General features: G+C 35.1%; 1 protein-coding gene across 5 annotated transcripts in view; it reads left to right on the plus strand.

Annotated features, from left to right (window-relative positions):
• ATP8A1 (ATPase phospholipid transporting 8A1) overlaps nt 1–23,618 on the plus strand; it is a 103,588-nt gene that overhangs the window by 34,460 nt on the left and 45,510 nt on the right. For 4 of the 5 annotated variants that reach the window (XM_082050339.1, XM_082050340.1, XM_082050342.1 and 1 more), the window contains 12 exons: nt 1,294–1,371; nt 3,751–3,839; nt 5,568–5,612; nt 8,190–8,262; nt 8,619–8,724; nt 9,991–10,073; nt 10,259–10,308; nt 15,198–15,267; nt 16,316–16,400; nt 20,087–20,226; nt 22,043–22,181; nt 22,488–22,552. In XM_082050339.1, coding sequence (XP_081906465.1) covers nt 1,294–1,371; nt 3,751–3,839; nt 5,568–5,612; nt 8,190–8,262; nt 8,619–8,724; nt 9,991–10,073; nt 10,259–10,308; nt 15,198–15,267; nt 16,316–16,400; nt 20,087–20,226; nt 22,043–22,181; nt 22,488–22,552 — 1,023 coding nt within the window. The remainder of the gene's footprint in view (nt 1–1,293; nt 1,372–3,750; nt 3,840–5,567; nt 5,613–8,189; nt 8,263–8,618; nt 8,725–9,990; nt 10,074–10,258; nt 10,309–15,197; nt 15,268–16,315; nt 16,401–20,086; nt 20,227–22,042; nt 22,182–22,487; nt 22,553–23,618) is intronic. The other variant, XM_082050341.1, reaches the window with a different exon arrangement.

Genomic DNA, 23,618 nt, shown 5'->3' on the forward strand with positions numbered 1-23,618 from the left:
CTGTTTGTTTGGAGTTTTTTCAGTATTTCACTCATTTTACACACCACCACTGTAGTTTAATGGTGGCTTTTTTGTACAAAGCCAGTGTCTGTTAGTATGACGTCTTACAAATATAAAGATCATGTTGTCATCCTTGATCTTTTTTTTTGTTAATGAATTAATGGAGGAAAAGAAGGATTTACTCTGGGATGGGGGTGAGGTATTTTCCTTAAAGCCATGTACTTTTTAATAATATGCATTCAGTTTTTCCCAAATGGAAATGAATCATGCCATTCTTCCTTGATCAAATGTGTGAAATATTTGTGTGCAAGATATGATGTCATGTAGATAGAGATAAAAGTGTAGGTGGAGTGGCAGGTGAAGTGTATGATTTGTTTTAAAAGTTAAATCTTTTTGTGAGCAGTCCTCTGGTTTTGGTGTCTTACTTTGTGCTATAGGGCAGCTATTGACAAATAAGAAAATGCAATTAATTTCTTCCTTTATGTTTTATATTCTAAAATAAATACTCAACAAAGGCTTGCCCATTTTGAATGTGTAGATGACCAACTAATGTTTATACAAATCCAAAAGACGCTTTTATCTTCTGTTACCCTCCCATGTGAGGGATTAGTTATCATCAATTTATCTTAATCTGGGACTCTGGACATTTATTATCTCAAGCATTATGTGTGTGTGTGCATATCATTGATATAGAGAAGTTGGTCACCTGCCATACTTCACACCGTTTTAATTTTTTGCTACATTTTACAATATACTCTGGTGGTTTTTTTCCTTTTTAACAAGTTAAACAAACAAAACCCCACCGCTTATAATGCACCCTACAATGTACCCCGCATTTATTATCTACTCTAAAATTTATCTTCATGTTTTTATCTCAAGGTATATTTATCTTGCTATTTAGAAATGACTGGTTGTGCATACAATATAAATAGATAAGACTGACTTCTCACTAAATATTACAGTGTAGTATTTCTGCTTGTTGCTAAATGGATTTTAGATACATGGGTACAACAGTTTTTCGATAATACAGATGACTGGAAATAATCTTAGTAAAATCTCAAAGAAACATATAGATTTTTGTTTTAAAGAGGAAATCTAATTTATTCTGGGGATTCTTGGAAGTGATCTGATTGTGTTGGTGGCTTCCCATGTTGTAATAATCACAAGTAGACAACTTGATTAATGTTCAGTCTGTTCTTCTACACTTACCATTTCTATTTGTGTACTAGACTTTTTTGTAATAAGTTATGGAAGACTAATTTTTAAATATATATACTTTTTTTTAATCTGTAGGACATAGACATGCACTATGAACCTACGGACACTGCTGCGATGGCTCGTACATCCAACCTCAATGAAGAACTTGGACAGGTAGAAAAAAATTACTGGTTGCAACTCTGTATGTGAAATTCTACGTGTGGTTTTACCATCTAAATTATTAAAATAATGTGAGGATTTATTTTAAAAACTGTATGTGTTTGCCTTAGTCTTTTTTTGCCTATTTCCATTTTCTTCATTTAGTCAGATATTTTTAAAAATACTTTGCAATACATGGGAGTTAAATTTTTGAAACCAGTATTAAATAAGCAAATGCTGTTTTATGTGTCAGTTTGCATGTGGTAATCACAGAAGGCTGAAGTGTATCATTAAACCTACAAAATCAGAGGAAGTCTGAGCATTAAAACTTGTCTGGCACAAAAAATCAGCCTCTGTGTATACACTGTGATAGTGTGCATCTCTAGTATGTTACCCCTGGAAATTTGAGGTTAATTCTTTATTTTGCTTTAAAGTTCTCATTTAATACTACAAAATCTGTTAGGCTTTTCACAAGAGGTCACTCATTGTATGTCCTTCATTTTAGGGAAGTATAACTTTGTAGAAGTGTGTCTGAGACACAGGGCATGCTTCCAGAAGCACTACACATTATATTTGCTGCTTCAGCCAATTGTATTTGCAGTCTTGCTTTAAAAACATGATAAACATTATGCTTTCTGTTACACTGACTGGTGATGGTAAACTGATCCCGTGGAAAAAATATTATGTGCTCATTTAATTGAACTGTATTAATATGCACAAGGATACATATTCTTGCATTTCCTAACCTAGAAATTTTCATTACTAATTCTTTAGCTTATTGCATGGGAATGTAAAATTTTTTAGCTTTCCAAGAATAATAAATAATAATTTTAGCCATGTGGCAAACAAGTCTTAGGGACTAATACTTCAGAGATCTGCTTTTTGGGAAAACAGTAGTTGCAGGTAAACATGTTCTAACATGGGGTTACATAGAAGAGAACAGGGCCTTTACCTACTGGGTTTAAGAAGCATATGCAGAAAGCCAAAAATTTGGTTCTCTTCCTGGCCTTAAAGGGGAGTGCAGTCTCCTCTAGTGGGGAAGAGACTGTTGAATCTCAGCTTTCTTTCTGTTTCATTTTGCACAATCCATCTGTGTCATCTCTGCAGTTAACTTGTTATTCACATTCCCTGACACATTCCTCCTTTTTAACCTGGACAGTTCTTGTTTTCATTTCTTACGTTTCTCATCAAAGTCTTCTTCACCACCAAAATCTAGTCAGGTTTCTCAGGATCTCCACTTTCACTTTTTTGACGGATTCTTAATTTGAGCATATTGTTCTGAGGAGACCAAAAGACTCTGCTAACAGAAAGAGTGAGTGTCTTCTCTGAAGTACATGAGGGCTGCACATAATGAAGAGAATATTTCCCCCAAGAGATCATCAGGTTTTAAGAAAGGCAAAACTTTATTGTTTGGAATAAAAGGTTTTCTTAGCTGCAATTCCTGCTGTCCCATTCTGCCCACAGAAACAAAAGTGCAGTTTGAGGCATAAACCTGGCACGGAAGATTTCTTCTAACTGTTGATTTGGTGAAGTCAAAATACGTCAGAAACAGAATGTTTAAATAGGAGGTGCTGAGTAAATTTTACTAATACGTAGCCTTATTAGCTTCATTTATAATGCAGTTAATTCCTAATTAATAATACTGTGATTTTTAATGAAAAATAAATTGTAATGGATTAAAATTAAAGTTTACCTTTGACTAATAGAGCCTTTGTTTCATCACAGACCACTTCATTTCTTCATATATTAACTTTGTTCTTAAGACTAGGTTTGAACTAAATTTAAATAGAACACAGATACATGTATTTCAGGTTCAATTTTTGAAATACTTTAACTAGTAGTTTCCAGACACAAAGGGTTTATGCAGTTATGGAAATAGGAGACCTGGGGTAGGTAGAAAGGAATGTATTTCTTCTATTCCTGCACCTTGGCATTCCTCAACTGTTATTTGTTAAGTAATGTTTTGGATATAAGGATATATTTCTATGTCAAAAAGAGGCGTTTAGAAATGCATTTAGATACTTTTCTTTTACCATATTGCTTTCTGTCAGAAATTGAATATTTTACTAGCAAAGTCACTGGTCTTCACTAGTTTCTTGCATTTCAGCCATATGTAGAGTGAGGAACAGTTAAGTGTACCACTGTGCACAGAAGCAAGCTTGAGCTTCCTGACATCTCAGTTGATTGCCGTGTTTGGAAATGGATATCAAGCCTGCGTGTCTGCCATGTTAATGTACTGCGGGTTTTTTTTCCTGTAAACTATGAAGATTACAGAAATGGTAGAAATATTTCGTGTGTTGATAGTCATGAATTGTGTTAGATATAACTGCTAATGTTAATGTAACTAAATAACTGCTGAATGTTAATGTATAATGAATTTTGTCATTCATTTAGGTCAAATACATATTTTCTGACAAAACGGGTACCCTGACATGTAATGTCATGCAATTTAAGAAATGTACAGTAGCAGGAGTTGCTTATGGGTAGGTGGCTTTATATACTTTTCTCTATCTGTGTGCCTTTTCCTCTGGCCGTGCATATCTAACTATGCATTAATACTACAGTTAAAATAAACTTACATTTGGCAATATATACAACTAGGAGTCAGTTTGTTTGTGACAATGAAATGTTACTTCTAATACATATCATCACTTCAGTCATGATATCTCTTTTGACAAAGAGGAGAAAAAAATTTAGATACTAAGGCCTTACTGCTCTAATGCAACTTCAGTGTGCATGTTTTTTTCTACCACTCGGTCTGCTTAATGTTGCTACTATAAAAAGAGTCTTACCTCATACTTGCATAAACTTGTATCATTGCCTGTACTTCATATTTTATATAGGAATATGCTCTTGCACTAAATCTTATGCAGGATGAACAAGAATTTGAATTACAGTACTGTAGCATGAACTACAGTACTATAGCCACCATCCAAGTAGCTTTTATGAATACTGTTATAGTGGCATGACTCCAAATATCAATGTTGCTATTAAGAAATCTCTCCAAATAAATGCAAACAAAGCATTTCACTATTCGTTTGCCAGCAGTTGCACCCAACTACTTCAACAGAATTTTTAAAAGTCTCAAACTTCTAAGGCTGTTTACTTGAAAAAAAAAATGCATTAGAGCAATAAATAGAAGCACCTGTATTATAAATGGCAGTGTGGCTTACCACTATGTGAGATGCTGGACCTGGGCCAATCTCAGAGCACTGAGTAGCAGATAATTAAACACATCTAGAACTGGATGGAGATCAAGTACAGGTTATGAAAAGTGTTGGTCTTGTGCTAAAGGTGATGATTTGGCTTTTGTGGCTTTGTCGTTTGCATCCCCTTGAAAAACCATACATCAGGAATTTGATCTAGGTTTTCTCTTTTGAGGAAAACTTAGATCCTTAATGCCGTAACCATACTGGTTATTTTTTAATTAACAGTTGTAATGAAATACAGTTCTAGTCCTGATATTTTAAAGATGTATATGAATGTGCGTGTTTAGATGTATGTATGTTGGGCTCAGCTTCAACCACATGAGCTAATTTTATGAGCTAATTGTATTACTTCAGAGAAACTGCTCTGAGCTAACTATTTTCAAATTCTTTGTATAGTGATTTTGTAATATAAAAATGCATTAATGGTAGTAGAACTTAAAATCAGTATTTGATATTTGCTTTGTTAGATATCTTCATCTAAAGTTGGCTTAGGACAAATTCTAAAGTTTCTCCTTTGTGAAACTTAAGTGTGAATGTATTTTTTAGAAAAAAAAAGTTATCTGATTTTTATTGTTATGCTTCCCAGCTCTCATGTACCTCATTTTGAAAAGACATAGCCTGATTTACTGATGAGCATTACTGTTTAGAAAGCAGAGTTACCATTGCAGCATCTCTCATAGCTACTCAGAGAACAGAGTCACTCTGTCTTCCTGTATTGATGGAAATAAGAAGTTAGGAACATAGAAAAGAGTAAAAGTGGCTGTTTCCTCTCCCATGCATCTTCTTTCAAAGTGTGTTATAAATTGTGATATATGCAAACCTGGGTCATCATTTAATTGTTATCTAGGCATTAGCAAAATACTTGGTGGAAATAACTTTAAAACTACTTCTTTAGCCATTTAATTTCATTAATAACTTCTTTTTTATACGCGATCCAGTTTTTTTGCCTTTGTGATTCCTTTTCCTCTCCCTATTTCTATTGTTCCCTTGCTTCTTGTGCAGCCATTGCCCTGAGCCTGAGGATTATAGTGTTCCTTCAGATGATTGGTAAGCTCTCAAAATCATTTAGTGTGTGATGTTTGTTGAAGATTCAAGTTTAAAGCCAGTGAGTCAGATTTTTAGAAATGGAGCTAAATGTGAGATATTTTAATTAAAACTACTTTAGCTTCCCATTGATGCAGAGCCAGCAGTGTCTTAGAATTCTGATGGCATAAATTTGTGTATGGCATTAGATTGTGCATTCTGGAATAGAATTGCTAATAGGGTTGCTGAGATATAGTACAGTTATTCTACTGACAATCCTGTACAATTCAGAATTGCTATTGGAGAGAAAGCTTTGGCATTTGTTAAGGCGGTTGGTATTATGGTAACTTTGATCACACTTTTCTACTGTTATTTAGTAATAGGTTAGTAATGATCTCTAACGTGTTGGAAAAAAGGCCATATTTGAAAGTGAATAAATTATTGTTAGTACTTTGCTTCCCACAGGTAGTTTTAGAATATTAACACTACCTAGTTCTTAACTGAAACTGAGATTAAAACACCCAAATACATTTGGGAACAACATTAATCTCCTAACAGGGACTTCATGAAAGACTAAGTCTTGACTTCTTTTCTGCTGCTGTCTGCATGATGCGTTGCACTTCTTCATCATTCTTTATTAAACTAAATACTTGCAATACTGTTCAAAATAAGCTCAGATTGAGGAAAAAATGTCATTTACAGTCTTTAAATTTTCACTATTGTACTTGTTGAATGTCACGGCAAGATACGTTGCACAAAGCTGTAATGTGTTTTTACAGGTTGTAGGAAAAGACTTGCTTTTCTAGATAAGAATCAAACTTTCTTTATAGTAAAAAAAAACAACTGAACAAACAAAAGACAACCTGAAAAATCCCCCCCCACATACATACAAAAAGTGACACACATGCACATCCAAAAATCTTACCTGACCTGAATATCCTCATTTGATATACCAGCAAGATGTTTCTCACAAAGATGTTCAAGTGTGCTTAACTGCACACAAGTGGTTTCATTAAAATAATGCATTGCTTACATGAAATTAAGCATGCTTGTTTATAAGACATTTATGAAATAAAACTGATTTTGACTAATACACATAAAAAGCTTCATAAGCACATCTGAAACGGATAAACTGATGCCTGAACAGTAGTTAAAAACAAAGTACTTCCCTTTTATAAGTGACGAACATCTTATAAGTACTTATGAAATAAGATACTTAAGAAAATTCTTTGTCTGTAAATCTGTTGTAATTAATATAATCAGTTTATGACAGTAACATATTTAGTCCTAAAGTGACTAATGTACTGAATTCAAAATATTTTAAATCTTTATTTTTTTTTTTATTAGAAGGAATTGTTTTCCAGTTTAACACAATATATACCCACAAATTTTTTTTTAGCACTTGAATCTGGAAAATATCTTCAAGTCTTTCTGTCAGAAAGCTTCAAGCAAACAGAGCTTGAACATTAAATTCTAACCGAATTCAGTGCATCAGAAGTTGTTAACATTTGACACTTCAAGATCTATTTGCTTTGCATTTAAACAAAAAGTCTTGGTGAATGAAGATGCTTTGCATTTCTCACTTTCATAATAGCTTTTTAGAAAAACTAGGCCTTGAGTGGCTGTATATAGGAGGTACTGCCATTTTGTATTCCTTCATGGTAGTGCAGGACTAAAACAGCCTGCTTTTGGTTTTAATAGAGAAACTTTAGACTGCCTTTGATATACGTGGCTTGTCCTTCAACTTAAATCACCTAATGTGTTTACTGTCTTCTAAGATTATGTGAGCCAAGGCAATTCCAAAGTAAATGAAAAAAGAATTCTTTCCTCCAACGGAGTTCACTTTGCAGCACTGTTTTATTTCACTGAGATTCAAACTCACCTATATTGTCTTAAGACTCAAAAGTCAACTGCAGTAACAAGTTTTCGTAGAAGTACCTGCATTTTTGAGCTGTCAGCTTTGGCCAGATGTTTAGTGCAATTTGAAAGGTGTTAGTATATGACTGTTTTCCACCTTGCATCTCTTCAGTCCCTTCCTACTTCACCATTGTGGCTGTGTCTTCTTTATCCATCAGTTTGCTAGGTTCCTTTTTGTTCATGATTAATAAAAAGCAAACCCTTTCCATGCAGACTTCCCTGATGTCTGAACTCAGTTTGCTTACCCCTTTCAGATATCAGACTTTCTTTTCTGCAAACATTTGAAAACCTATTACAAAACTGCTGATTTCTCAAAGAAGTGTGATCTCTTCAGACACATCTTGTTCTGAGTTCCTTCAATAATCTCATTCAAGAGATCAGAAGACAAGAAGCAACAGTCTTACGTTGTAGATTTTTTGTTACTTTGTCCTACATTACCTGAAGTCAGCAGAAAAACTAACCTGGATTTAAGTGTATTGACATAAATCAAGGTTTCTTTAATAAACTTTGGAGATGTGAAACCAAGTACCTTTTCACTTCTTGTTTTCCCAGTAAGTGATTGCAGCCTGTATTGTAGCAGCTACAAACCAAAATTTGTGTTTGACCTTAGCACAGTAGTGTAGATGATTTGGATATGACTTGTTAAGAATATGCTAATGATATTTTTCTGCTAATTATTTCTAGGCAAAGCTCACAAAATGGAGAAGAAAAAACATTTAGTGACTCATCATTACTGGAGAATCTTCAGAGCAATCATGTAAGTTATATAGAAACGATTACCATTGTTTTGTGAAATTAAACCATTACTTTCAGCAAGTCAAAAGATGATGTCCTTAGAAAGAAAAGAAATAGATTACATATTTACACAAAATCAGCATGCCCTCATGAATACTTTTGTAATTGTTTGTTGCTGATACATGTTAAGTAGATCCAGCCTTTTTTTCTGTTTTTTCCAGTGATGTCTGATTTGTTCAGTTGTTGATAGTTTTTGAAGAAGAGTGGAAAAAACCTTTCATAAGCTTTTTCTTGACTGTTATTAGTCCATATCTTTTATTACTTTTCAGTTAGTTACTGCTTAAATGATTAATCAAGCTCTGACATCTTTTTTTTTAGCCAACTGCACCTATAATATGTGAGTTTTTGACAATGATGGCAGTGTGTCATACAGCAGTTCCAGAAAGAGATGGTGATAAAATTATATATCAAGCAGCATCTCCAGGTGAGACTCAAATAATTGAGTGAACATATAGTACTATATCAACTCAACAAGCAAATATTATTTGAAGTTTATTGTTTTTGAAATATCTTCAAAAATTAAAAAAAAAAAAAAGAAAAAAAGAAAACATATCTCTTAAAGAACTGGTGTCAGCTAAAATCGGTTTTGTCAGAAAAGGATTTAGACTTTTCTCATTTGCTTTGGAAAATACGTATGAATATCCTGTGGATTATGTAACGGCAAAGAGTGACTAACCTCCTAAGCACTCCTAAGGTGGTGTCAGATTGCTGTCAAAGCCTGAAGGGGCTGCTCAAATGCAAATAGAAATCAAACCAGGAGACAAATTCACGTCCTGGCTTGTGAACCTGTTCTGTACTTGGTAACTGTGGTATTGATTTAGAACAAATACTGTCTTTGTAATAAAAAGTGAAAAGTAAATGTGTTTAATAGGATAACAGTTGTGGTAAGTTCTAGTAGAGAGTGAGAAAAGGTTGTAGTACAAAAGGTCTGGTTCAAGCCTACTGTGTTTCGTAGACAATTTTTGAATTCAGGAAATGATGAAACCAGGCAAAATGATTAGAATCTGTTCAGCTCTGCTGAACCGATCTATTATAACAAGTTATGATGAGAGAAATTACTTGAAGGGCAGAAGGTCTCCAGCCTTCCTCTTCCCTGTCTGTCCCAGCTCCTAGGTGACTATCTCTCTAAATTCTGTCCTTCAGCAACTGGAAGACCAGGGCAGAGGTAGGGCAATAAATAAAGCTAACCGGGCCATGGCAATGTTTTATTGGGCATTACGAACTAATTCCGTTCTGACATTCTAAACCATTTGGAGAGAACAGATGCCTATGGGAGGCTGGGTTGCTGCTTAAAATGTTTTCTGAACGTAGGCATTGAAGTTATCTGCTGTTTACATAAATGACTTATCACTCTTTCATTCTAAAATAGAACTTATACAAAAAAGAAACGCACCTTGTCCAGTGGCCTACTGAGGAAGGTGCTTGCCTAGGTGCTTTGAAGAGCATGTTCTCCTTACTGAGCTGAGAGGCATGTTCCTTTGGGGGCTTATTTTCTCTGAACTGTAAACTCATTTTCTTAGTTTTAACAAGAGAAACAAAGAGTTATTTCCAGCACCACCTATAATTTTAAAAATCTATAAAAGAAAAAGGAAGCCAAAAGTATAAGAGCTTGGGCTGTGTCCATTAAATCATGGGGTAATCTAACAGTTTTTCTGGTACATCTGCAAAGTAACTAATTGACTTGTTGCAGATGAAGGAGCATTGGTCAGAGCAGCCAGGAATCTTCGTTTTGTATTCACTGGAAGGACACCTGACTCAGTGATCGTAGAGTCTGTAAGTACATTGGAGTAACATTATAATTTGCTGTATTTACTCTTGCTGTGTTAAATCATTTCTGAATAACTGCATCATGGTACATATCCATTGAAATCTTGGTTGGTTGGTTTTGGTTCTTTTGCTTGGGGTTTTTTGCATTAATTCTCACTTTTTTTTTTAATTTTTATTTTTTTATTCTTCAGTTGGGACAGGAAGAGAGATATGAACTGCTAAATGTCCTGGAATTTACAAGGTAAACAGCATGCTGTGCACTTAGTGTCTTTTTGTGAAAATACTTTATGAATTTCTCTTATAGATAAAAATGTTTGCACCTGTATGCAGGTTATGTGGTTTTTATCGCTGTAATGTGTTCGTAAGACAGGCAGTGTTTATGGTTAAGATCACACTTCTAGTTTTATTGTAAAAAATTTTCAGAGGCATATATTTGTTCCTGTTGTCTCCTTTTTGGCTAATATTTTTCACTTTTGCTTTTGTGTAAAGATTGAAATAAACCTTCATCTCCAAACTTTAAAAAATGTTGTGAAAAGACAGGACAGGAAAGTACTTGAGCTTCTAAATGTATTTATGAAAACCCTGTCACCATGTGATCTTGACTGACAGATTTTGTATTTGACTTTAAATATACTTGCTTAATTATGACGTGTTTAAATACTCTAGACTGAAATCCATTTCTTCTGAGCGGGATCACTTTAGCATCGGCCAGTTAGTTTTCTTGGAAACTGAGTTTATCACAAACTTTGCTTTCAGTAAAAAATTTCTGTCAAAGCTGTTGGAATTACAAAGGTACCCATAAAAAATCTGGATGCAGTTTAACTAGTTACGTAAATCTGTTTAAACTGTACCCATGTATGCTGTCTGTGTTCTAAGTATTTGTGTAGGCCCATTGCTTACTTTGGCATGGGATGGGGAAGGGACTTGTACGCAGAGGAAACTTTTTTTTTTCCTAGAATGATTACTTGTAATTGTGCTCATAGAAAGGGGTCATTATTTTCCTTCCTGTCCTATTATGTTTGTCTTGAGCTTAGCTCAAGAAGCAAAAAGCTGAAGAAGCAAAAAGATAAAAAAATAAAAATCCAAGGCAATACTGGCCAGATGGGCTGAAGATGTGTAGGTTGGGTGAAATGAGCGAGGTAATTGCCCAATAATAGCACTGAGAATGTGAAACAAAGATCACCACGAACAAAAATAATGCGACAGAAAGTAATTTTTATAGTTCAGAATGTCTTTTAATGGCTGCTTGGAATTAATGTTGGTTTTGTGTATTGTAGAGGACAGTTTTGAAATTTATCAGATTTATGCCATGGCTTCATTTTTCAATAGGCGCTACTTTCACTTTCGGTTCTGGAAAATTAGCAAGTGTGTAGTGCAAAGTGTGGTGGTGTTTGAGACCTCTGAAAGTTGATACTGCACTCATGGTGTAACGGTGAAGGATTCAGCTTTGTTTATGGTGTTGATCTTTGTTTTAGTTTCATAGATATTTTAAAACTTTAGTGCCAGTCTAAAACTATTATTTAAACAGTGATACTTTATGGAGAAAGGAGAATTTCTTTTAAATCTTAATCTTTGGAGGATTAAGTTTTTTAGTGAATACTAAACATCCAATTTCATTAAGCATTCAGTTTTTATAGCTGTTTCTGTTCTTAATCTGTAATATTTATCTTTGCTTGGAACTAACTTGTTGGAAGCACTAGAGGTCACCCTTGTTCCACAGGAAGAGAAATTTTGGCTCCAAAACATAACACAATCTGTATGAGTAGGAGCATGTACCTTCAGGGAAATAATCTGTAGTGATGAAACTATAAAGAGTTTCCAGGTGTTATAAGTTTTTCCCAGAAAAAATGCAAATTAATTCCTTGCCACCTTCCAGTACAAGCCAGGTAAGACTCTTCTGCAAGTAGAGTACAAGTGTCAATATTTCATAGGATAGGCTTTTGGAGAAGTATGTTACAGAAGTAAAACTTGTAGGGTTGTTTGGTAGAGTTGCCTTTTATGGTATTCTCTTTTTACAGTGATCATAGCTGTGCCTGTGAAAATTGAAGTAGTAGACTTACACAATAAGCTAATAACACTTTGTTCGTGGCCAGGCACTAGCTATCAACCTAACTGGTGGGTGAGCATACAGGAAACAACTGATAATTCTTAACCAGCTGACAGTTATTCCTAAAAGGTAGTACTAATCTCTGTGAAATGAATTGTGTTGTGATAAATTGTGCGGAGTTTAGGTTGCCTCCAGTAGATGTTCTGCTCAGGTGACACATCTGATACGGTACCTTAGGCTCAAGGAGGCAAAGAGTAGTTCTTGTGCCTGAGGGAGATATTCCTCTTACCTTAAGATGCTTCTGTCCATCTGTAATCCCATGGCAACTCCATGAATTACCAGCTGTTCTGCCTGCTTGTCAGGACTCTAAGGGTTACCTGGCCTGTGGGTATATAGAGATCACAACAGTGGGTTCGCAGGATTCTATAACATACAAGGACATGGAGGCTTTATTTTCTAAATTTCTTCTTTACAGATTAGTAAAAATGACTATTAGTAAAGCAAGTATACGCGTGAGTAATGAAGTACATTTATATTTTAATAGCAGCAAGTATATATTTCTGTATATTACAAGTTCCTACTAAATTATCACTAGTGAAGAAATACACTTAAAATCAGTTATCTATATATGCGTGCCTGCACACACACACATATATATTACTCAAAACAATATGGGTACAGTGCTCACCAAACCACTCCCAGGAGTGAGGCCTTAACGTGGATGATGGGCAAAGTCTCATCTCAAAGAGCGAGAGCCTGGAGTCAGGTGGTGTTCCTGGTGATAGGCCAGTAACTTATCTAGGAGAGAAATTCATGCAGGGAGAGTTTGCAGAGAGAGGCTCCATTTTGGGTAAAAGTGAGTCATTTTTATATGTCAGAGACATAAGAGGGTGTAGGACACCACCACCTGGAGCAGTCAATAGATGCTAGTGATTTCCATTTCTCACTTGGGACAGCCAGTAGATGATGGTGAGGGTTTTTTTCCCCTCAGACCAATTTTTATTTTTCCAGACTGTTTACCTGTTCTTTCAGCTGGAACACCCAATAGCATTTGTCAATTCCTGCTCTCTCAGAATGTTTTCTCCCTTTGCTAGACTTTTGCACCCTTCCAGACGGTAAAGTGCAGTGACAGTTCCTTGTTTTGTGCATATTGATAGTACCGCAGGATGTCTCTGATTTCTAGGTACCCAGCTGCACTTCTCAGGGCTGGTTCTGGTTCCCAGGCTGGCATTTTCTGTCAGTAGTTCAGCAGACATCTTCTGTTCAGCATTTTTCCCCTTATAACCGGGTCACATTTATGGCTGCTCACATCACCCCTGTGGTGAAGAAAACAAAGCAAAAAAATGACTTCATGCTGGCAGTTATTTGTAGTAGTGCATTTTTGTGGTTTTCTGTATTTCAACAAGAAAAGGAAATAAAACTGTCACTGCAATGAAAAGGTTCATAAAAAGTTAGAAGTTCTTGATGGTGAGTCCCGCTCATTAGCTTTATTGCAGTTTTGCTAAGAAAATGTATGTCAATCAAGATTCAATTTCTGTCTTTATAGCTGAAGTTGCAGAATGCTAAAGGAAAACATAGGTTGTTACATCCTTGGTAGACTGATAGGCAGCTGTGTGCAGAACTTCAGGATTGCAGCTTTCTGGTATTGCAAAACAAGTGCAAAACCTGCCAAGTTTTCACCTATCAAGGACATATATAATTTTTTTTTTATATCTACAAACCCTAAATTGCTGTAATTCCTCCACAGTTCCTTTACTGAACATTCAAGCAAGTGTAATGATTTTAAGTAGCAGTAGGCTAGGTAATCTTGCCAGAAATCCAAGTGGATCTGAGAGTTGCTTTTATTTTAGGCAACATAACTGCAGTTTAGATGATCTGAATTTCTCGACTCTTGGCTAAGAAGATCCCCAATGGGACACTGTCTAAGGGGTTTTGGAATTCTGTTTATCTGATGTTTTTTGGATTAGGGAAAAAATGGAGAAAGAGTTGCAGGAGTTTATGTTCTCATACAATATTCCCAGTAGAAATACAATTTAATATTGCTGTTCAGATATCTGTACTTAAAGCCAAGTGCACACACAGGTAGAATAGGAAGATACTTTATTGAAGATACTATTCAGTCAGTTACTTCACCAGTAATTATAAAATTCTTTCCTCTACCTATCTCCATGTGTTCCAGTCTTCCACGGATGTTTTCCATGGCAGTGTGAACTTCAAGAACCATTCATACAATAATGCTGTTTGATCTATAAATGAGATCCAGCTTCAACAGGAACCAAAATTGTGAAAAGACCATTTACTTCCATCTCTCTTGTGCATTTTAGTGTGAACTGTGAACTGTTGCATGAGAAATGTGTTTGGTTTCCTGAATAGTTTCTGTGGATTTATTTAAAATGTTGAAGTTTGAAAGAATTATGTTATAAATACACATTTCAGCTGGACGTGATCTGGAATCTGAAGTATGCTTGTTGGAGGACCTCAAAGGAAAGACAGAAAGCAGAGACTGACAGTATTCTCCACATTTCCTCCAATTCCTACCTCAGTCACAAGGACAAAAAGAAAAAATACTTAGATCTCATTGACAACTGAGAGCCAGAGGGTGGTTAAAATGAGGCAAGCTCCCTTCCAAATCTCAGCATACTTAAAATTTTGTGTGATGAATGACATTCTGGGATGACTGACAGGATTGCAGCACAGTACAGCGTATGAGACTCTGGCTGGGAAGGAAGAAAATGCTGAAGGATTCCATGATGCCCTAACTCGTTATAATATTGGTCACAAGTGCTTTGTGCTTTAAGATTCTTTTTTGTGATCAGTAGACAGTATTGAGATGGTGAAGATTCTCAGATTTGTTTTTACAGGAAGAAGGCCTACAGAAATATGCACAGAAAAACAGCATTCACTCTAATTATTAGACAGTAAAACTGTTTTTCCATCCCAGTTACTTGACAACATCATTCAGAATAGATAGCCCTTCTTTTCATTTGTCTTATATAAGACATATATTGATATACTTAGGTAAACTGATGGTAAATATTTATATTTATGAACCACCTTATATCGGGCATTTTTTCCTCTTTCAGCTCTAGGAAGAGAATGTCAGTGATAGTTCGCACACCAGCAGGGAAGTTAAGACTCTACTGCAAAGGAGCTGTGAGTTTTATTCTGTTTTTACTGTGTCAAAGCGTATGTGATACCAATACAAAAACGTGAAAGCAAGAGTTTGTTACAACTGCAGTCAAAACATTGAAAATGTGGGGAAAGGAATATTGATGCCTTTTTCAATTTAAATAATTTTGCTGTGTAGCTGTTTAATGTGACAAACTAGTTAATGTCTTTTTTTTACTAACTGCCTATGAAGGTGTGATGGACCTGTTCATCTTATTCTTTGTACTGAACTAATGCCTTTATACTTCCTGTTAACTGCTTCCTTCTGTGTTCCAAGAAAATGGATGAACATATGGTTTAATCTATTAGTTACTTGCTAAGCATGAATCACTAGGTAAACATAGTAATCTAACATAACTGACTAGATGGGAATTTTAACCTACCATTCATTGATGTTATGCCAGAAGAAAATTTTCCTGAAAACCATATCTATTGGAAGATATCTTAGTCATAATGTATCTGGAAATGGCAGAGTTGCTCATTGGTTATTGTTCTGTGTATCTTATGTCACATTTCAGGGGAGTCCAGATCTGGTTCCTGACTGTTTTTAAAAAATGAAATGGACTGAATATAAATGTCCATTCTGTATCGTCTCAAGTGGAGAGAATAAGTTGTTGTTAATATTCTGTAAATCAAGCTGGCTACAAAAATCTGAGAATGGCAGTTATGAAACACTAATTTTACCTTGTGGGCTTTAATATTAAGAGGAAGCCAGCATTTTAGGAGAACAAAAGAATTCACATGGCAAGCTAAAGGAAGATGCAGCACTTCTCAAAATGAATGGAAATAAAAGCAAAAAATGTAGGACAGAAAAACTGCATCATGGCAGAATTTGTAAATTTAGAGAATCTGAGGATTTTGAATGTGTTTCTTTTTCCTTCCTCTGAAATAAAATTACTTCCATTCATTTTTGATGCTGAAATAAATTAATACAGTGCTGCATGTTTTTCTGCTATTTTCAGGCATGATTTGTATTGTCTACACAAAAAAAAAACTATTAAATTGTTCTGAGTTCATTTTATTTGTTTTGTAGGATACAGTAATTTATGACCGTCTTGCTGAAACTTCAAAATACAAAGAAATCACCTTAAAACATCTAGAGCAGTTTGCTACAGAAGGTGGGTGATATTATTCAGTATAACACTAAATATGAAATTCAGTTACTGCTCAACTTTTCAGTTTTGCAATTTTATGTTGCTATAATGTTTTATTTACATTAAGTTTGAAAATTATGTTTTAGTAATGCCTCCTAAAAAGATCTTCCTCTTCCTGAGACGTTTCAGTAACAATTTCATGCTTTAAGAACAAACAAACAAAAAAAACCCAGCACAAACACCCACACAGTACACAGTGGAGTCTTTTAAACAAAATATCTTTTTCTAGCAAGGAAACACATTGCACATTGTTTGTTTCTGTGAAGCTCTCTTTCCCATGACCACTTTGATGTCCCTCACACGAGGAATTGCTGTAGGGATGGCACGCAGGAAGAAGCAGCCAAAGCGAAGGTGGTTGGAAATGACTAGTGTAGTGCTTTTAAGGTGGCTTTACACTGTGTTATTTCTGTCACAGTCACAATAAGGGGAATTGTCAGCACTAGCTTTCCATGTGGTGTGTTTTGGTTTCTGCTGTTTTAACAATTACTCTTACCAAGCAGTTGCTGAAGATGAGGAACCCCTTCACAATGGTTATTGAAGTAGGAATAGCAAGTAAAATCTTGAAGACCATGAAGATGAATGATACAAACAACCAGTTAGTTATTTAATAATAGTGGATTCCACAGTATAGACGTGGGCAGGAAAGCAGACTGTAGAGAGGTTTCTGCTTTCATGTTTGTTCTTCTAGCACAGTTCCTACATCTGCCATGCCATGCCCCCTCTGTGATGTCTTAGTAGAGGATTGTAGTGTTGTACTGTGAAGTATGATAGTGTTTAGTTTATTGATGACTTGGGAGAGAGAGGTTGAAAGCAGAAATCTAATAGTTATGGGAATCTGAACTGCAATATTTTTTACCTCTTCATTTTTGTAATACGCTTTTACTAGAACACTAAAATTATCTTTGATGTGTCTTAAGCTTACACTGGAAAGCAAACTTTATTAAAATATTTTCTTTCTGAAATGCAGTCCATACATTTCGATAAATTATGTCTGGCCAAATCTTCTTGTATTAGGAAAGATCCTTTTTCTGCCTGTTACACATATGACTTCTCTGATTTTTCTCTTTTGGTTTATTATAGAATTTAGCATTTTTTGTTAGTGTCCTGACCAGCACCATCAGTCTCTTGATTCTGTCAGTGACAGCAGAAGTAAGCCACAGATCTGTTTCTTTTGTTGGTTTTCCATATCAAGATCTCTGCAGGAAACATTTGGTTACCCGTAAATAATCTTAGAGTATCAAAGTTATAATAAATTATACAATAAAGTTGAAAGCAAAACTAAATCCAAACAAATTTGACTGATGGTAGAACATAAAGCTTCAGATACACCCTTTGAGGTCATGAATCTGTTTGACTGAGGTGATTGGCCAGTTTGGGTTTTCTAAAGGCCTAACCAGGATCAGTCAAGGAAAAGTTACTTAGATGTGAAGTTAGTTTGGGTCATAAAGCTACATATTTGGTGACAGAAAAGGTAAAAATACATTAACACCTGCTATCCTGTGTGAGCTGATATGAAACTTTCAATCTAATTCTTAATTACTGTTCTCATTACATCAGTGTTACAACTGATACCATTTTTTCCTTAGCAGGCAGGTTGGATGGAATGAATCAACATAAAAAGTGAAAAATTCCACCCATCTTTAAAACCACTGCACATAAGTATGCGTGTTCAGAAGTTTGTTCAAGTACTTTTTGTACCCTTCTTTTCAACAGATGAAAAGATTTACTGTTTTAAAGAGTGAATTACTAACCTTTCAAAAGCATAAAATCCAGTCTTAAGAAAAAAAAAAAAATAAGTATGTCTCTCTCTGGAATCGATTAAAGAAATTTGTGTTTATTTTTGCATCAGATTTAAATTGCAGCCAGTGACGTTGCAAAATTTCTCATGTGTATCCTTTCATGTGGCAGTACAGTATGTCCTTGGCATTTGCTGCATGCTCTTGGTGTGTTGTTCAAAAATGAAGTGGTTAGCATGGCTGGCATTTATATTTAAGCATTTATTAAGCTTGAGTGTTAATGCCTGTTTGGATAAATAGAGAAAGTGTATAATTTTCCTGTGTTGTTATTCCAGCCTGCTAAGAAGCAGAATTAATGACATTTTGTTTTCCACTAATATTTTTAAAATTAAAATAGAAGAAATAATTAGCCTCTGATTCAAAAAGAAAAAGTTTGAAAAACTTGTTTGTTGATATTCCTGAGTCCTTTTATTCATTCTATCATCTGCATAAAATACTCAGCAAGAATTGCGGAAATGGTATTACTATTAATCAGTCATAAATTCCTTTATTCCTCCTCAACTCATATTTATTTCTTTGGACTTTGCTAGCATACCCTTATTATACAGAGAAAACAAACAAATAAACAATCAATCAAAAAAAAAAAACCTGATAGTTGATTCGTTAGTCTTAAATTAATTCTTTAGGTCTAGATGGTGAGAAGCTGTGTGCCTAATGCTGTTCACTTGTTAAGATATTAGGATTACACATGGTTTTCATCCTGAAGAGATTAAACTACTGTCTTACATCTAAGACATACTCATTATTTCATGCTCGGTGTCATAATCATTTCGAAACTGCTGATGGTGCTGAGCTGCAGACAATAGAAACCTGTGAACAAATGGAGATTGCCTTTAGCCATCCCTGATTGTGGTGCTCCTAGAAGAGAAGCCAGAGGCACCGAATACCTTGGTCCTGCCTGTCCCTCTCCTAATTCTACCTGCCTTCAGATTGTGTCTTCATAGGACATTATTTTGCTAAAGCAATGCTCTTCTCAGTATGTAGAGAGTTATGCCAATTTCATGCTCTAGAAATCTAAGAATCTCATAATAAATGAAAATGAAGTTAGGACATTCACAGCTGGCTACTTAAATAGAATGTAAATGTGCATTGTCAAAAAATAGAGGTTTATCATAGACTTGCAGTCTCACATTTTCACTGTAATGCTCAATTCAGGTTTCTGCCGAAGGAGAAAAAGATCTGTTTAAGTATAACCAGTTCAAAGATTGTTAAGTAAAATTTTCAAGTGTTGCCTGTACATAAAGATTTTATTTTAAGAATTTGGAAAGCTGAAAGAACGTGTAAGATGGGATTCAATCTGTAAGTGGATTCCAAGTCGGCTTCTGCATGGTAAATTTCAGACTTTAGCTGAAGGACATGGAGGAGCGGTGAAGAAGAGCATTATGGTGATATATTTTAACTTTATTGCTTTCTGGTATGGCAACATTTAAGTTTATAAAATTTTCATTCATAAATATAATTCAATATTATAGTTTTGGCATTACTAAAAATCTAATGTATATACCTGTTCAGCAAGCGCTATTTGGAATTGCTTCGTGTTTTCTTTAGAGTTTAAGATAAGTTGAATCTTGTGTAAAATTTCATTGTTTTTTCCCCTGAAGTACATCAGCTGTATTACATTCAGCTACCTTGAAAGAGCTACTTGCTTGAATAAATTGCTATATATATTACTTTTTATATGTATATATATATTTTTAAAAGTTCTTCAAGACATGCACCAGTTAAGTTGAAAATCAGCATAAGCAGACATAAAACACAGAACAAATTCAGCTTGTAATAGTTACTCATTGCAGGCATATGAAGGAAAGAATTAACAAATACAGAATTGTACTTAACTGTCTTCTTCCTCTTTAGGCTTGAGAACTCTGTGTTTTGCTGTGGCCGAGATTTCAGAAAGTGATTATCAAGAGTGGTTAGATGTCTATCACCGAGCTTCTACAGCTATACAGAACAGAGTGCTCAAACTTGAGGAGAGCTATGAGCTAATTGAAAAAGTACGTGTAGCTTTCTGGTTTGTTTTGGTGGTGGTTGTTTGGCGGGGGGGAGTGGGGTGCAGCAAGGAGAGTGGTTTTCTAATTAATGACCTTGCTTTTTACATAATGAAATCTTAATCATTATTGAGGAATAATGCTTAGACAGTTTTGTCATGTAGCTCTTGCGGATTAGATGATCAAAATGAAGGAAAGATTCATTTGACAAAGCTTTTGCAGCAAGCAGTTACCTTGCTGGGAAGTATTGATTTTGAGTTGAACGAGTGGAAACCTTTTTTTCAGGGTTGCTCTACTGTGTAAAAAAAATGTAATAACAGGTAAACATAATCTGCTTCATTGTTTAATGATCTTAGAACCATAGAGTAGTTAAGGTTGAAAGAGACTTCTGGTGGTCATCTAGACACAAATCTCTGTTCAAAGCAGGGTTGATTTTGCTTGTCCAGCACTTTGAAGTTTTGAGTATCTGCAATGAGGGAGTTTTCCCAGCTGCTGTAGGCATTTTTTTTTTAGTACTTAACTATACTTCTTCCCATTTTTCTGAATTAAAATTTCTGTTGTTGCAGAATATGACTATTGCCTTTTGCCCTTTTGCCGTGCACTGTGGAATATCTCCCCTAGCCTTGTTTTTTTTCACATGTTAAACTTGTCCTGTGTCCTCACCTACTCTTAATACAGTGTGCTCCAAACCTCAGGCTATTTTTATGTCCCTCTGCTGGACTTGGCCCACTTTGTCAGCCTCTGTTGTACTGAAGACCCAGAAAGGGAGGTGATACCCAGATGCAGCCTCACACAGAGCAGAGCTGTGATAACTTCCCTTGAGTTTCTGGCAATGCTGCTGCTGGAGTAGCCAAGCACACGCTTAAACTTCACTGCCTCAACAAAAAAGGTTTCTGTGGCTCTTAAATGTACAAGCAAAGGGCGTTCTTGAGGCCAGTATTGCTTGAAGTTTTGATACCTGACTTTTGTGGGAGGCTTGGTTTTGTTGTTTTTTTTTTTTCTGTGGAAGGGATAAGAGAGATTACATTGAAAATGCTTAAAATTCAGAGCCTCAAAAACCTGCAGTGTTTCATTCATTAAAAAGAAGAGTGAGAGTATATAGCTTCACTTGCTTGTGAGACTTCAGTTTACATAGATGAGCAGTTTATCCAAACATGCACAAGACAGTCTTAAAACTAAAACTTTGTTAACACCATGGCAACTCTGCTACCATTAGAATTTTTGCATTAGCTGCCCAAGTGCTTTCTCAGCCTGTAGTATGCAGGCCACGCTGCATCCAGAATTGCACATTATTAGGTTTATAATCATGCCATTAACAGGGTTTTAGCTGGTTTTAAAGATACATAAATATGAAGTATAATAATGGCTGTAGCCACAAAAACCGTGTAGGTTTATTGCATGGTAGATTCAAACATAATCAATATTACAGTTTTAAGATTAATTGACAGGCTTGTTTGGTTTTTTACAAGGTGAAGGTTTCTCTTACAAGCAAGAGAAGACATAATAATAGTACTCCTTAAATCTTCAAATCAGAGAAGTGCCCTCAGGACAAAGTAACTGTTACTGAACAAGCTGCTGGCCTTCCGAATAATTGGGTGAAGTTTTAGTGGTCACACTGTACAGTTTGTCAAGCCACAAAGATACTTCACTTAAAGATCATACGAACAAACTGGAAGTTCTTTAATACTTGATACCAAATCTGATTAATGAATTTAGAGAGCATTAATCTTGTAAATATGGAAAGTGAAACAAACGAAACTGAAGGATTAAAACTGAATTTAAACTGAAAAAATGGCATGTACTGAATATTTTATGTTTACAGAATCTTCAGCTGCTTGGAGCAACAGCAATCGAAGATAAACTACAAGACAAAGTGCCTGAAACCATAGAGACACTCATGAAAGCAGACATAAAAATCTGGATACTTACTGGGGACAAACAAGAGACTGCCATTAACATCGGTATTATATTTGCAATTATTTGATGGCTTTATTACAGATTTAGAAATTATAGAAGTTGCTAGAGTGAAATTGCTTTCAGAAGAGAAAGGCATCTTGTAAAAAATAATATTATATGACATTCCAGAATTTAATGCAAGTTGCATTCCAAAAATTCGCAAAGCTAAGGGAGATCTGTTTGTTCTTTGTAACTCCCTGTAAAGATGTTTCTTGTCCTTCTGCTGAGTTCTTTTACTGGAGAAAGTGCTTTGTTATATTATAATGGATTTTTGTGGAACAAATTTTTGAAAACAAAAATGTTTTTAACAGGTCACTCCTGTAAACTTTTGAGAAAGAACATGGGACTAATTGTTATAAATGAAGCCTCTCTTGATGTAAGTAAAACCTGCAAAGTTTTCAGTTAACGAAATGTTATCTTACTGCATAAAATATCTAGATGTCATGGTGGAGGTGACCTGAAAAATAACTTGGAGCATCTATTTGTCTGAACAAACACAGAAAATTCTGCTAAAACCACTTTTTGGTGGTTTTTTATCTTTCTGTTTGTTTTGGGGGGTGCTTTTTTGTTTGTTTTTAGAATCTTCTCGGTTAATTTTAGTATTGCATACTTGGAAGTCCGTATGTTGTTTGTGATAAAATGTTACCGAATGACTAGAAACTTAGTCTACAGCTTCCAAAACCACAGAGTAGCTACTACACAAGTGAACCTCAGAATGATGAGCAAACGAACGTGATGTCATAAAATGACTCCATCTGTGCAGGCACAAAGTCAGGAGCTTCAAATGCTCCTAGTAGCACCTAGCAGAGCCCAAATAAACTAATCCTAAATTCCTTTCTAATGCTGTTTCTTATAGAATACTTTGAATATGCCAAAAATTAATTGCTATTATGTGATTAAACAGCTGAAATTGTAGTCAGCTGTTGAAGTACAAGTTAAAACTGGCAACTTGCAAGCGTACAGTACTTTGTAGAAAAAAGATTCTTTAGATAATGCAGGAATGCAATATTAAGTGAAAAATCCCATCAGGGGAAAAAAATAACTCCTGTTGCCACCGTCTAAGGGAGCCTTAAATTAACTTAGAAGTGGAAGAATTTCCTCAGTAGAAAACTCACTGTCCAGAAGACCTCAGGAGAAAACCCTGAAATGAAGTTTACCTTACTCTGTATTGCGGTCAGGTTGCTTGAGAGAGAGAAAGAGACAGAAAAGTTAAAAGAAACTATGAGAACTGGCAACTGAGGGGGAGTGCCTTAACTGAAGGATTCAGAGATAGCATGTAAGAGTATGCAGCAACATAAATTAAAATGCTACTTTTTTTTTTTTAAATAAGGACTTCTAAAAAATGTTTTGACCCATTTACAATAACACATTTTCAATATTAGTATGAATTTTATCATTGTGACTATACTTCAAATATAAATTGTTTTAAGCAGCATATTTTT

The sequence above is a fragment of the Streptopelia decaocto genome (assembly GCF_964273445.1).
Source record: "Streptopelia decaocto genome assembly, chromosome: 4".
Taxonomy (NCBI): Eukaryota; Metazoa; Chordata; class Aves; order Columbiformes; family Columbidae; genus Streptopelia; species Streptopelia decaocto.